Raw genomic sequence first — 15,799 nt, 5'->3', positions numbered from 1 at the left:
AGAGTTGAAAACCAGTATGCTGGTGTCAACTACTTCCGTCTGTCAATACTTCCGTCTGTCAAGATCCGTTGACGTCATGCCATTGTGATGGGTCATATCATAAACTGGTGGGGGTGTTCATGATTCAGGTTGAGGTGTAGGAGAACGATTTGAGCTGTGACAAAAATCAAAAGGGACTTAGTGGCATAGCCACAGTGTTACATGTAAGCCTTTCTCCAAGGTTCTTAGTTGACTACAATCTATTACAGACTACTGAGCTGACGTTAGCGGTACTCACTTTGTGTTTGCTCACCCTGTGTGCGCTAGTGTTGGTACTGAGTTGCGTGGATATCCCCTCATGGCCTCACGTGATATGGGCCTGTTGCATAATCTGTAGATGATCATATCCCTCTGAGTCTGAAAACGGTCATTGTGTAAGCCTGTCGGCATTTTCCTTGCATTTTTTCTCATTTAATTTTGCAAAATATCGGCGAGTACCTCAATATTTCAAGATAACTCTTTCTTCCCAATCGTTTCCTTGAGTTTCAGAGTCATATGAACGAAAATGAGTGAAAGTTTTAGACAGGAAAATCGGACGTCGGCCATGTTCAATGTTTACAGTACAATCAGAAGTTTATGTGGAGGAAATAACTAACAAACACTATTCATGATGCCCGCCCTCTAGAGCAGACCTTCCTATATGAAGTACAACATTTGATGCTTGTGGAAAGCTCGACCACACAAACAGACAAAGGAGCATTTTAACTTTTGGAAAATGACAAATTGAATAAGAAGCTATTCTGAAAATGTCAAATACTGAGAAAAAATGCGCAAATATTCAAAATAAACAGGTTAACTGACTGGTCAGCTATAAAAAACAATGAAAATTTTATGATCAAAAGTTTTTGAGATGCGCACATTTTAACAAATACAGAAATTATTAACATTATAAATATAAGACCAAACTATTTTTTCAGGGATGGGACAGGTTGGAAATGAGGGGTGAGAGACAAAGGCACTCCTATTGCTGCATGTGGATGCAGCCACACCATTTCATTTACAGCATACTTATTCACTGTGTTGTGTTCAAGTTCCATATTGTACTGACTGTCATACAAGGATAACATAAGCAAATCAAATCAAATTAGAAAAGGATCAATGCTGTTGTGTGGATTTTGCTGAACACGGCTGATTTTAATATTTCGCCCTACATATTTGGTATCCAGCAAAGGCATATTTTGATGTAAAGTCAAAATTAACACTACATTGCTGACAATATATGTTACCTTTTCTGCATGAACTTTTCTTTTTTAAATTATAGAAAGTACTTCGAACAGATTAACAATTATCGTGATGTCAACGTATAATTTTACATCACAAAGACTGTAATTCTGCCAATTTTTTTTATTTTTCAGTCATTTTATAAATTTTGCACTGCACAAGATGATTGAACAAATTGCATGTTTGAATTAATTTTGTAAACTCAAAGAATACAAATCCTTTGGTCACAGATTAAATTATTTTTTGAAAAGAATTTACTCTTAAACACTTTTAGCATATATTCTTTACACGGTCATGTATTTCAATGAAAATATGCCCATTAAAAACAGTAATTTCTTCACTTTCAATTTCTTTTGAATACTATGACAATTATCAGCCATGAGGTTTTACAAACACTAGACCAGATAAGCGTTCTTCATCATTTCCACAGGACTCTTTGGAATATCCCTTAAAAACAGTTAAAAGTGACTTAAAATGATCACTTGGTATACATTTATTTTACAGATGCCAGGTTGTGTATTTCACATGCACTCAGGTCAGTAGGGAAGTGCGTCATTACTATTTTGGACTGTTAATTCTTATTTCTGAATTATTTAACCTTGTTTCCACACTGAACTATCTTTAGGCAGTTTATACTGTAGCTTAGAATTTTTTTGATTGATGTATTTAATCATCTTTTGGGTTCTTTGGGTCCATATCTCACCTCATGCCCCTACATCATCAACTATTTACCAATAACTCCATGCCAACAACCAATTACCTGACCTGGCCACACATTAGAGAAGGTACAGCGTCATTGACGGTATTTTTTTCTCTGTCATATGATTAGTTTTTGAAAATGGCGGGAAATCTAAAATGATGTTAAAATGTTTGACTTCTACATGCCACTTTCGACACTTATGACAGTGTTGTACACTTTTCCAGTCTTTAATCGGTCTTATTCAAAGAAAACTCTTGGAAAACACTCTTGGAAAACTCAGGATATTTTGAGATCGGTTTATTACACATTTGCAGCTATTGGGGCTTTAATAAGAGTTTAACTTTAATCGGAAGTGAGGGTTTTCAAGCAAACCTGTAAAACTCAAAATACTAGAATATTTATTTAATACCTTATAAACAAGTCCTTGGAATTTATTTATTTGAGCCTAGCAATTTAAAAATAGAAAACTCAGGAAATGTTGTGTACAAATTTGAGATGTCAACGAGTACCTGTATATTTATTTTATAAAAAAATTCATTTCCAGGGTTTCAATAAATTAGTCATGTACAAGATTTGCTTCATCAAATGTGAACACAGAATGTAAATGCTGTTGGTGTATCCAGCCTTGGTCAATTTGAAAACTGCATCTGATTTTATCAAACTAGATTGTTTTTATCCAGTGTTCCAAGATCAGCTGTGGTTTTTCCTTGAGTTCTTCGCGCCACATTACATCCTCTTTCCATTGTCTACAGTCAATGGTAAACGTCGTTCAGTTGAAATTAAAAAACTGAAAAGAGAAAATAAAGCCCTTTTCCACTAGATCACATGATGGATCAGAGAAATACATTAAGGCCATATTGATGAAATAATTGCGTGCAACAGATGTTTATGGCAACTTGTATGGATGGTACCTAACCTATTTCACTGACTGTCTGTATTTTTTACATGGAAAAAATCAATTTAGGGTATTTTTTCTGGACATTATTTGTGGTTCACATACATTTGCAAAATGTAAAATTCCCTTCATTTAAGAGTTTATATTCAATGCATACATGTATGTTCTAGTGTGCATGACTGTCTGCTGATTCCACTTGTTATGCAGAAATTGTCCTTGTGTGTTTATGAATTCAGGCCATGTTGTAGTGTTTGGAACAATGCATTGAAACTCATTACAGCCAAGCAGACAGTCTGCATATAGTTAGGGCCAGGTAGAGCTTGTCACCATCACTAACCATGGCAACATATCATCCCAGTTTGTTTCTGAGTACATTGCAGTGTTGCCACTCAAAGTGAATGCCTTTGATCTACCATACAACAGCTATCTTATGACCCTGACTTCAGGGTTCTGCTGTTTGACCAAAATAATCCAGTTGCTGGTCACAATCTAGAATACAAGTATCAAATGTTACTTGTATTAAACCATGTAGTTTATCAGTTCAGGGCCATCCATAAAACAGAATGCCTTGTGGGAATCTGTAGTTCAGATGGATTCAGATTCTGGACTTTTTAAATAAAATGAAAAATATAATGTATGTGCCAAATTTAAAAATTATTTATAGGTAAAGGTGGGTGATACATTTTGTCAATTATAATTGCCAACACTTGATTGATAAGAGAATCTTATTCAATCACACTTCAAAAAAAAACTCCGGGTAACATACCGGTATAAGCACTTGTCAAACGGGGAAAGTACTTAAATTTTCACACATGTGAAGTTGTGAACATGAAGGTATGTACACTTCAACAAAGTAATGCTGGTCATCATCTATCCATTCACATGATTATGCAGTGGAAATTTTCATTAAATGGTCATGAAAATTTCTACCCTGCGTAGATACATTCTGAATGAGGTAAGAGTAGATGCATATAAATTCAAATAAACAGATGTTTAAATCTGAAATATGATTAAAATCATTGTACTCCTGAAATTAGTAGATAACAATAATTCGGTATCTGCAAATGACATGACAGAATAGACATTTGTGGTTGTTTGTGTTTCCTGGTTTGTTTGATGTAAAAACCAAGTAAAGCTACAACTGTATGATACTTTAATCAGTGACCATGAATAGATGAATGGTTTCAATCACTTTTCGCTGAGTTGCAGCTGGAGGTGCTGTATGAGACATGTAAATTGAACCTGCCAGACATTTGTCATCAACATTGAAGGTCGTTGGCGTGGTATGCCTATTGTTTATCAGTATGGTATATTGTAGGTGGATGACCTTTGGCCTCACTGTGATATCAACATGAGGTCATTGAACCTATATGGGTGTCCTTTCGAAAGTGAGGAAGGTTTTTGTCTAAACTGTGTAGAACGGGTCCAGGGTACAGGCTTACAGGCTTTGATTTTCAGTGTGCCTGGATTGATAATTCACCAATGCAGAATGGAGAATTGAGATTTTGTACTCTGTTGTGCAGAGTGGCTCAAAATATGTGTTACATGTTGTTATGTTGAGTGATTTGATCAAGTAAAGTTGACAAGAGGGGCTATGTTGATTGTATTTCAATCTAGAATTTTTAAAAAATGTGTGAATGTCATTTTTCATTCAAAGCAGATCCAGACACAATACACCCCTGGTTATCTTGCTCACAAAATTTAAATTGCTCATTGACGTCAAAGTTATCTTATCGCCAATCGAAATATCAATAATTTTTTCAATGTTTTACTCTGGAATGAAAAGAACACAATGTGTTCTACAGACTCCGTAAAACCCAAGAGATCATGTAACAGCGGTACAAACAAACTCAAGTCTATAAACATGCATGCGTATGCAGGTACATGTACATTGTACTTTTGTGCGCATTTGTGCATGTACTTTTGTTTTTACCAAGTCTCTGGTCCATAAATTTGAAATCTGGTTTTAACATATGGAAGGCTACATCATCATCTTTTGACTTGGCATCTTCCTATTCCATTACAGTGATATCATCAAACTTTGTATCTGACTTTGTTTTTATAAAGCTACATTTCGCTAACAAAACATTTCCCAGGTTTTTGCTATGTATCTCACTTTGAAAAATTCCATTTCAGTGAGAGATGAGATGTTTACATATGCCAACAGTTTTATGCATTCTGTTCAAAATATATCACATCACTAGAAGGCATGCTGGCAGTTTTGTTTTACTGGGGTTAAAATATCAAGTAAATTGTGCTACCAGAAGAATGATTATGCTTCCACTTATGAAGAGAATTTTTCCCTTCCATGTCTAACATGGCTAAGCAAATAGAATAGATAATTTTGAACTTTTAAATACTGAGTTATGATATGTTACTCAGATACTTCTTAAAGTGACAGTGTGGCAACCAGTAATTGTGATATGCAGTATTGTTCTATTACTGGGAGGATCATTCCATTACATCAACACAAATTTCCATGGAGAGGTTTGGAATAATTTCTGATTGATGTACATTGAAAGCATACAGGATAGAATTTTGTCCACTTTGCTTTGGCAATAATAAATTGATTATACAGTGTTAAAATTATTAATATGACGGCGTGAATAATACACTGTGAGCACCTGCCAGCTACCAGTACATGTATTGTAGGTTCTTATAGATAATATAATATGTGCATATGTATGCACTGGGTAACACTGTCCACATAAAACTAATGAATCGATAATTCAGTGGTTATCTTTATCAACTGTAATTTTGCAGGCAAAGAGTTTCCCGTCATTATTCACTGATTCAGTGTAACTTTTATTTCAGTGCATTGTAAGGGACCGTCAATAATTAAAGCTGACGCATGACAAACGTAATTCTTTCGTTTAGGGGGGAGGGGGTGAAAGCTCATTTCATTTTGTGTGCGTCAAAATCCCATAAGTGCGACTTTGCAGCGAGAACGCAAAACTACCTTCGCGTTCATCGAGAACAGAATGACCACAAAATACCACAGTCCCCTGTGGTGTATTCCACTCTGCGTCTATGCGCCCCATAGACGTGTGTACATATGCATGAGAAAAACCTGTTTTTCTCAGGCATATGTACACATGTCTATGGGGCGCATAGACGCAGAGAGGAGTAGACCACAGGGGAGTGGGCAAAATACGGAGACAGAAAAGACAACGAAAATACATGAATGTGAAATAAAAACTTGTATGCTTTTTCAACTTGAAACATATATGTGAAACATTTTCCTACGTACGAAATACATTAAAATGTTCTGTCTTAAAAAGTGAAACGCGTAAAGTGGAGGTTTATTAATTGATGTGTCCTTCCGGTATTTTTTCATGGGCGTGCGGATCGGAGAGGTGCCTGTGGGTGGGTTTGTCAGAAATGGCATCATAATACGAAATTGATTTCGCATAAGAACTTATCGTTTTGAAGGGGGAGGGAGGGGTCTTCAAGTAAAACGAAGGAATTACGTTTCTTGTGCGTCAGCTTTTATTATCGACGGCCCCTAAAGTACTTTAGATCTACCTGTAGTCAAAGATGACTTTCCATAGTTTATTAGCTTACTGGTACGTTTCACTTGATTTTACACACTGTAGTTAAAGTTTGTCTGACCAATAACCATATTTAATTGGTGAATTCTCTTTTGACAAGTCTGGTAATATGTTGAGTTTTTAATTCTAATGTGTTTCAAAAAGCCATGATTGATAGTATTTGATGTTACTTTTTCATCAGCTGACACTGGATGATATGTTGTAAGTGATGTCCTGTGCTACAATTTATGCTTTAAAAATTGCTTTTTCTGTTATTTTTATTTTCAGTGTGAAAGCAATTGAATCAGAGAGCAAAGATGATGACACTCAGTGGTTGACTTACTGGGTTGTCTACAGTGCATTCAGTCTGGCTGAGTTTTTCTCTGACATCTTCCTGTCATGGTTCCCATTCTATTACCTCGCCAAGGTGAGTCTTCCAACCTCATAGTGCATGGCTGCAAACTATCCAACAATTTTGTAAAAAACATGATTTTGATTTTACTTTTCAAATTCAGTTTAAATGTATTGTGGTTTGGCATGTCAAGAAATGGACATGTGTACAAGTGCTGTTTGCTCAAAGCATCATTACTTTGTAAAAGACAGAGTGAATACACACATTTATTTTGTATTCTGAGCGCCTTTGGTCCAGAAATTAAATTTTGTAAACTGGAATTTTGTATGTTGCTGAATTCTTTCATTTTGAAGTTTGGATAATCGTATAATATCCAATAGAGTTTGACCTTACAGAGACAAGCTATGTCAAAGGATCAATTTGACATTGATTTTGTATAGTCCAATGCACCTAACTGCTTTGAGTGAAATGGTCAGTTTTCCTCAGCTGCCAAAAAGGACAAACAGACTGTGGTAATCATGAATTATAGACACTGTGAAATGTAACTGTAATGATTGTGATATCAAACCAGTCTGAATGGCTATTTCTATGCCGGGTCCAGCATTGATATAGGATGTCCACTCGGTAGCAAACAGGGATTAAAAGTGTTAGCTCCCAAACCCCTTCTCCAGAGCTGAAATAAATGATATGGTTTGAAGTATATACGATGACCTTGGTTAGATTTGCTTGTATCAGCAAAAGTAATTATATGACAAGCTAGCACAGTGTACGTGACATGTACGGATACACAACAAATGCTGTGAGTTTAAACAAGGTTATCAGCGTATAAACTGCAGTTTTTGCAGTCACTGTTACATTGTTGAGTTTAATCAAATTTATGGGGAAATGTAAGGATAAAAGTAGTATTGTGCCTCTGTGCCTCTATCCTTCACGGACAATGTTGTCACTTCCACCTAACACTTACTTTCTGGTTTCCAGCTGCTTTGAACTCATTTTGTTAGCTGTTAGGAAATTGATGACGTTGTTTTTGTTAAAATTGTTAAGTTTTGCTCATAGAGCTACATGTAGATAATTGTAGAAATGTATAACTTCAACTATAAATTTGACTTTAAATTTTTCTATATCCACAAGGGTGGACCATGATTTTTGTTCATGACTGTGAAAGGTAATAGGTTAAACATCAAGAGTAATGTGTGAGCTGAAGTTTAAAACTTGATTTTAAGATGCCCATGACAAAGTCTGCCTCTGAAAGAGTGTGATAATGTGGTTATGTTTCAATTTGTAGTTGGCTTTCTTGGCTTGGTGTATGGCTCCAATCCAATCCAATGGCTCACAGTTCCTGTACCACCGTGTCATCAAACCATTTGTCTTGAAACACCAGAAACAAGTCGATGAGGCATTAGACAAGGTGCAAGGTGCATTTGACAAAGGTAAAGTCAATTCAATGCTACTTTACTTCATGCATGTACATATGTATGTGTGCTTGTCTATGTGTCTATGTATCAGTATATGTGTATCTTGCATATGTATGGTTGTATGTGTTTGAAACCAGAGCTAACATTTTCCATCTTGTGATTGTCATTTGCATATTTCAGCATATTAACCATACATTTTTGATTTCAAACATGTCAGTCAAACTGCTCATATAAACACCATGAGTGACAGAAAACTTCATGGTTGTCTGTTTGTCATAACAAACTTAATTTTATTGGACAAGTCCTATGATTGGTAGAGGAAATTTGCCAGTCTACAGCTTCCTTCTTGAAGCATGATGCACATCAGAATTTATCCATAGGCTTAATGCAATGTGAATCCCTATTCATATTTCAGATGCCTTCGATCAGTTAAACCATTTAACTAGCAAAGCAGCCATTATCATGAGGTTTCAAGTATAGGATAAAGCCCGAGTACGAGGGCTCTTCTGGTATATAAAGTCCAACCCAATGATAAATGTCGAGGCCGCAGGCCGAGACATTTTATCGTAGGGTTGGACTTTATAAACCAGAAGAGCCCGAGTATGAGGGTTTTATCCGACTTAAAACCTATCGCCCCTAACTGATATATTTTCATTTTCAATGTGTCTACGTCAACCGTCCCTTTGTCAATGTAACATGTTTAGGATATGAATTAAAACTTTTATTTGTGAAATAGCCTTCCAATGTAATGGAAAATCCTATAAATGCCCTAGGGCACATTATATAAATGCCCTAGGGCACAGCAGATTTTGTGTTGCAGCTGGTTTCCGCTGTGTTACCAAATTTGAATATTAAAACGCACCAGATGTCTACAGAATATGACATGTTCACTTTTGATTGGACAGTACTTTACTACGACGCTGTCATTCGTTTCTGGAATTTGGTGACCAAGGCTTTATGAGTAGATAAACACCCTGAATTGAGCACTCTGATTGTCAATCAACAGTAGATGGTTTTTAATGTCTGTTTAAGTAGTTGCAGTTCTCAGTGTATCATCAAGGATGGTATCAATAGGGGGGATTTTCCCCCTTACCAGAAAATTTTAAGGAGGGATTTCACCAGTTCATGTGTTCTACTGTACTTGTATCTTACTTGTACTTGTATCTTTAAGGTGTGACTGGCACCATTTAATGAGGGCTGGTCCCCTCTTAACAAATTACTAGGGAGTGCCAACATGTCAACAGGGGAAGCCCCCCATTCCCCTCTCTAGATGAAACACTGGTTCTTTAAACTATCAGAGAAATATCATCAACTTGTGCATTGCTACAACCTTCCCCCTGCCAACCCTAAATCCCTGTTCTTGAAAGGTCTGTAAAATAGGCAAACATTCAAACTTCCTGCAAGGATGTAAAGAAGATCAGGTTTATACCGTATAGTGTATCCATGTTATGAATCAGAAAACGCTCAAGTTTTCCGTACGAAGTCTACATACTTGTTGAATAAATTATGACAAGCATCACTTTCAAAACCCCGTATCTCCAACAGATATGTTATTTGAAAGATTTGCTGAGTATGTAGGCCTAGGATAACATTCTTGTGCCATAGTTCATATAATTTCATCTGGATATGTTCTTAGTTCAAGTAAATAAGTACAAGTACACTCTGCTCACTCACTCACACTGTAATGATTAATGCAGAAGTGAGCAATTCTGTTCAACATTTTGTGTTTCCAGGACCAACCTTAAAAGTATTAAAATTGCCAATTGTACCAGTACTAGTCTAAACTGGCACAAAGGCTTAGAATCTGCACATCCAAGATATAAAAGAGTGGTCCCAGACCAGTGAATTTGCTCACACCTGCACAGCACAGATTCAGTTTAATTCAAGCGATCTTAGTTTGCTGCCACGGCATATTTGTTTCTGTTCAATGACTAACTTTTGTTATTGTTCATCCCACCTCTTTTGTCCTTGTCTTACCCTCATAGTAATAAAAGCATCCAAAGAAATGGCTAGTGAAGGTAGTGTGCCCAAGAGCAAGACATGTTTATTTTGTTACTTTTGTGAAAGAGTATTTTTAAGTTCAAGCATGCTTCACATTAACAAATGTAATGATAATGGTATATACTGGAATTGCTCATCATATACCAATGCTAGATACTTTGTCTGTCTCATGAACATTGCCATTTTGTAGGGGGGGGGGGGGGGGGGGGGGGGGGGGGCACAGTTTAATGTGCTTTATAACTCTTTGAGAGCATAGCTGTTCTCATAATGATTTCAAGCCCCAATAAACCGTAGCTGCTATCTTTTTATCATTGTAAAAAACATCATGAAAAATATTGAATTTTTTATGATTGCCAGTTGGACAGTCCCTGTGCATTTAATAATTATAAATTTTATATTTCTTCATTACCATATTATGTCAACTGGGTGGACGCAGCTGTATCTTTCTGATGAATTCCCTCCCAACCAATGGTCCTAGCCTCCCATTCTACAGAATGGTTTTGTCTTCCTAAAATTAAATGAGGCATGATATCTATATGCACCATACGCACCCTATGTGCATGTTTGTAATAGTGTCATGTCAGGCATTTCATTCTGGTGATGCCTGTTGATGCTGCTATATCAAAGAATGAGGTGTTGGTGTAAGGTCTGTAATGAAATTTACGCCACCGTCACAACTCTTACAAGAGCAGAACGCACAGAACACCAAACTTTACAACAAAACACAGAAAGACAAATCTTGGCCCCACTTATGAAAATTTACTAAATTCCAGTGAAACATACAACTAGAAATCTTTGTTTAATATACAGTAAAAGGAATATTGATTTCCATGCTATTTTATGACAGCAGTTTTGTCAGCATAGAGATAGTTTGAATGCAAATGCAAATTTTTTTACATGATCTTCTTCAAACTGTTTTTTCTCTGATATTTGGTAAATAGCCATGAAAAATGGTTTGAAAACTCCAAAAGATGACCTTATTCAGTTTTATTCAAATGATAATAAAGTTTTAGGGAGTTAATTGGTTTTTTTTAAATTTAGTCAAAACATTGTCTCTTTGGATACTATTTGTCTCACACCTTTGAAATTCAGTATGTAGCTATTCTCAGAGATACACACATTAATCTGATGGTCATAATCACAACCTTTGAAATTCAGGCATGAACATAATAAAAGTAGAAATTTCTTAATTTTCTAGTGCAAAGTTCATTAGCCTACACGACAATAATCACACATTAATGCAAAAACTAAGAGTAGAGCTACTGGTAGGTCACTTATTTTGTGATGTTGTCACAGTTAATCAGGATCCATTTATTAAGCACTCTGCAACAACCATAACTTTGTGAATATAGCCAATTTGTCAAATGTTTATCTTGACAAGGGAATTTATGTAAAAGTGTATTGTATTTGCAGGACATTTTGTAGCTTCTTTGAATGAATGCTTTGAAACTCAAACTTTAAAATAGTGTAAAGTGATTCTTTTCCGTGTAGTTTCTATGGATGGAGCATTTCAGCTGTCCAATTATAGCAAATTAAACGTCTTACTTACTATTTTTACCTAACAATCATACATTCCCTGTAGTATGTTACGATGCCAGTACTGTGAACACATATAACTATTGAACAAGCATGCAACAAGTCTTAAAATCCTCAACTGTTCAGATACTCATGCGAGATGAGATGCAGATTGCCATGTGTAAAGGTTAATCATACATGTACCGACTGGTCTGCTTTAAACTACCATGACTTTCCTTAATCTTGACTCGATTCATAACCATTTCCACACCTTTAATAAAGCGTATTAATGATTTAATAACATAAAGTCACAGTTTGATAATCATGTCATATAAATTTACTCTGCCTAGATTCAAAGGATGTGTTGAATAACTGTAAAAATAATTTATTTCTATTGTGTCTAAATCCATGTAAAACTGATCAGAGATGCTTAAATGGAGTTTTGAAAAGCAGCACTAAATGTCTAAGTTTGAACATAAATGGATCTTCATGGAAGATGTGTCTATAAAGAAAAATCCAGTAGTGTCTTTTCAATGGTGAAGGTGATGACAGCTTTCAATGCATGCAGATGGTGGCTTTCCTAGGATTTCCAATTCTAATGACACACACATACACACTATGTACGTGCTGAAATTTCACAGACAAGCTGAACAAGCCATGTTTCACATCTGTCTTTATCTTTGTAATTCATCTTACAGCTGAGGAAGCTGCCAGACAAGCCGCATCTGATGCCGCTGCCAAGGCCGCCGCTGATGCAGTCTCCAGCTCTCTGAATCAAGAACAAGAACCAGAAGGCGACAAGAAAACCAACTAAAGATAATCACTCTTATCAATCACACAACAGAGAATGGAGTGTTCTCTTGCTCTGTGCTTTTGTACAATTGGTACCTGTATATTAAGATGCGCTTTCATATGTTACAGTAATTAAGCTAGAAATATTAAAGTTAATTATTGTTGTCTTGTGGTTTACATAGGGTATACGAATGTTTGGGTATCAACGATGATATTACGATGAACAACATATTATTCATTTGTTTTGTAGAAATTAATAGATATTAATGTTTTTTCCTTCAACATTGATTAATTTCAGTATGATATTTTTATTTCATTGAAAATTACACGGTTTTCCTCTTTGGGTTTTAATTCATGGCTGGCTACAGCTACATAGCTCATCAATCAACTGTAATGTCACAGAGTACCGGTAAGGTGAATGAGAGGGGCCACAATGTTATCATTAACACAGGGTAAGGTTTGTCTGTCCAAAAGATGGAGTGATATTCATGATCACTGAGTCAGTAATCATGTCTCTCAGGCTGTGTGTAAGTGAAATTGTGCTTGTTTTAGAATATGAAAGATCCGAAGAGAAAAGAAAATGTGGAAATCCTATATAATTCTAGCTATATGTAGAACAAATCAAGGCTACTTGATGATTGACAAACTGTCCAGATTCATTGTAATAAATATTCATGTTTGGGAATTAATGATTGAAAGGCCTATCCATGGAGAGATACAGAGAGTTTTTTGTGACATTACAGTTACTGTAGCAGTGATCAATCACAATTACTTCTACAGCTGCTATTTGACCTTTCAACTCTGCAATTTACTTTCTTCCATGTGAAATTTCTGCTCAGGGCAAAAAAAATTTGATACTTTTTTCTAAAAGACGTCGAGCATGTAAGATATTGATATCTCCTTGATTGTTGATAGATGGATAAAATAAAATAGTGCATTTCAGGGAAATGAATTGATAGTAGGGGTATATTTGATGGAAAAACAAGAAGGGAAAAACAAAAAAATGAATGTTGCGTCAGATTTTGTTCTTGTATCTCCAGGGTTCCTTTTTGTCAAGAAGACCTTCAGCATTTTGTTATAATATTTCAAATCACTAGGGTATTATGAAGTGTGTACAGAAATAACAAACTGGCTGTTACGTGTTAGTGTCAAATATTTTACTAAGATTGCATTGAATTGTCAAGAAGTTTGCTAGCAGTAGAAATTATCATGTTTACCATCTAGACATATAGCTTGACCAAGAATTCATTTTCATTTCCTTGAGACACAAATTATAAAATAGTGGCATTCCTGCAGGTGATGTTCAATGTCTGACTGTGTAGTAAAACCAAATTTTTTGGGTCAGTATTTTCTGCTTGACGTGTTACTTTTGCAAGGTCTCTACCAAAGAAACAATTTTTCCTAATAAATGCCAAATGTGGTCAATTTGTACATTTATATTTAAATGCATGCTGTGGACATCGCAACAAAAAGTTTGTAGGTTGGCAGTTTGAGATTGTACCATTAGATATAATTTAGAAACCTGTGTAAGTGTTTAATACTCAGTTTCTCATTTGCCTTACTTGTCAAATGTTTTAACCTGTACAATGTGTGCATACTTCACATATGAATAGCATCATCAATGCAAAAATAGATTTGATAGTATGGCACGATCAACTCTCTTCAAAAGCACATGACGAGAGTACAAGTGACAAAATCCAGTATTTTGCATCAGATTATAAAAAATTTACCTCATGATAAATGGCTATTGTCTCATTATCCAGAATAATCATACTTAGATCTGCAAATTGGATTTCTGCAGTGGCTTGTACCTTTCTTTCGCTCATACTTCCAATCTTGTAAATATTTTAGGTTACCTCCAAGTTCCATGGACATTAGTGTGTTTTCCTAGTATTTATATCAAACCACCTGAAATGTCTTCCAGCTCACAAAACCTTGATTCCTCCCAAACTTTCCCATTTCTTTGTGCCTATCTACGTGATACTGCATGTACATATGCCAGCTTACTACTGAAAAAAGCAGACTTCCTTGAGATCAGAAAGATTTGTATGCACAATGTACTGATTCCAAAGATACGAATGATTCTTCTCATGTAAGGTTATAAGTTCATTCTTTAACTGATGAATGAAAAGTGATCATGACTTTAATCACAGTTCAATATGTATACCTGTAGTGATTGTATTAGTTTTCAGCATTACTTGACCTTCCCACTGTAATATGTTGAGTGGAAATTTCTGAAAACAGAATTATACCAGAAAGTCATTATGATAAGATTTTACACTAAAAGCTGATTCTTTACACCCAATACCAGGTTTTGAAGTGTGTTGATTACAAAGCGTTTTAGTTTTCTCAAATTACTATAAAAGTACATATTATGGTAACATCTTTGACAGAGATCTTGTCAACATGGGCATATATCAACATGGTGCAAAAAGTGTCTAGGTATTTATTGCCGTAGGATTAAATTGTTGAGTAGTATCAATTCTATGTTTTCATTAGATGTTTGATATAGAATATTTACTTTCATCATTACCAAGGATAATAAAATGTTAAGGGTCCTATAATCAGCATCTGTGTGAAAGTTGTCTTCTTTTTGCCCGTTGTTGCCCTTGTTAAAGGAAACCTGGTGACAAGTATACCAATAAATTGTGTTCTATTTGTTTGTCTATCTACTGCAGCTTTGAAATTTGTCCCAAGGACAGCACATTACAACTCATACAATTCTCCACTGTGTCCAGTCTAGTGTGTGGCTGACCATAAACATTAACTGGGCCTTCCAAGTGGTCACTTGGCAAGATTTGTGTTTACTGTTACTAATGGACATCTATGGACATGGCTACAGACGTGCGTGACCCATTTCATGATGTGATAGATGAACATGTGCATTCTCATTTATGTCAGGATCAATGTGTTTATTGGTTGGCGATTTTTGACAGAGTTGCAGTGTACTTGGCATAAGGCCAGTGCAAGGATGTTACTGGGCGATTAATGAAGAGAAAGCACAAACCGAATGCCAAGCATTTGAAGTAATTTGAGGTGAAAAAAGAGCACAAGCTTTGATTTATAATGCAATAACAGTAAACATCAATTAATAGAGTTCATCTCCAAGATACAACCATTTGTAAAATCAGCTGCTGTCTGCTATTGCTCTTCTCTAATCCACCGCTAGTGGGCAGTGTTTAAAGTGGTAAATTCATTTTTTACCTTCTCGTGTCTATTTATAGACAGAGAAGGTATTGGAGTTGAAAACCAGTATGCTGCTGTCAAGTACTTCCGTCTGTCAAGACTTCCGGCTGTCAAGATCCGTTGACGTCATGCCATTGTGATGGGTCATATCAT

At 35.7% G+C, this 15,799-nt stretch overlaps 1 protein-coding gene across 2 annotated transcripts in view; it reads left to right on the top strand.

Moving 5' to 3' along the window:
- LOC139122055 (receptor expression-enhancing protein 5-like) overlaps positions 1–15,028 on the top strand; it is a 30,537-nt gene extending 15,509 nt beyond the window's left edge. The window contains exons 3-6 of one of the 2 annotated variants that reach the window (XM_070687430.1): positions 6,674–6,812; positions 8,023–8,167; positions 10,138–10,170; positions 12,367–15,028. In XM_070687430.1, coding sequence (XP_070543531.1) covers positions 6,674–6,812; positions 8,023–8,167; positions 10,138–10,170; positions 12,367–12,482 — 433 coding nt within the window. In that variant the 3' untranslated portion in view covers positions 12,483–15,028. The remainder of the gene's footprint in view (positions 1–6,673; positions 6,813–8,022; positions 8,168–10,137; positions 10,171–12,366) is intronic. The other variant, XM_070687431.1, reaches the window with a different exon arrangement.
- Positions 15,029–15,799: the final 771 nt, after the last annotated feature.

This window comes from Ptychodera flava, chromosome 21 (assembly GCF_041260155.1).
Source record: "Ptychodera flava strain L36383 chromosome 21, AS_Pfla_20210202, whole genome shotgun sequence".
In the NCBI taxonomy this organism is placed as follows: domain Eukaryota; kingdom Metazoa; phylum Hemichordata; class Enteropneusta; family Ptychoderidae; genus Ptychodera; species Ptychodera flava.
The sequence above is the reverse complement of the archived record's forward strand: the minus strand, read 5'-3'. Positions and strand labels throughout refer to the sequence as shown.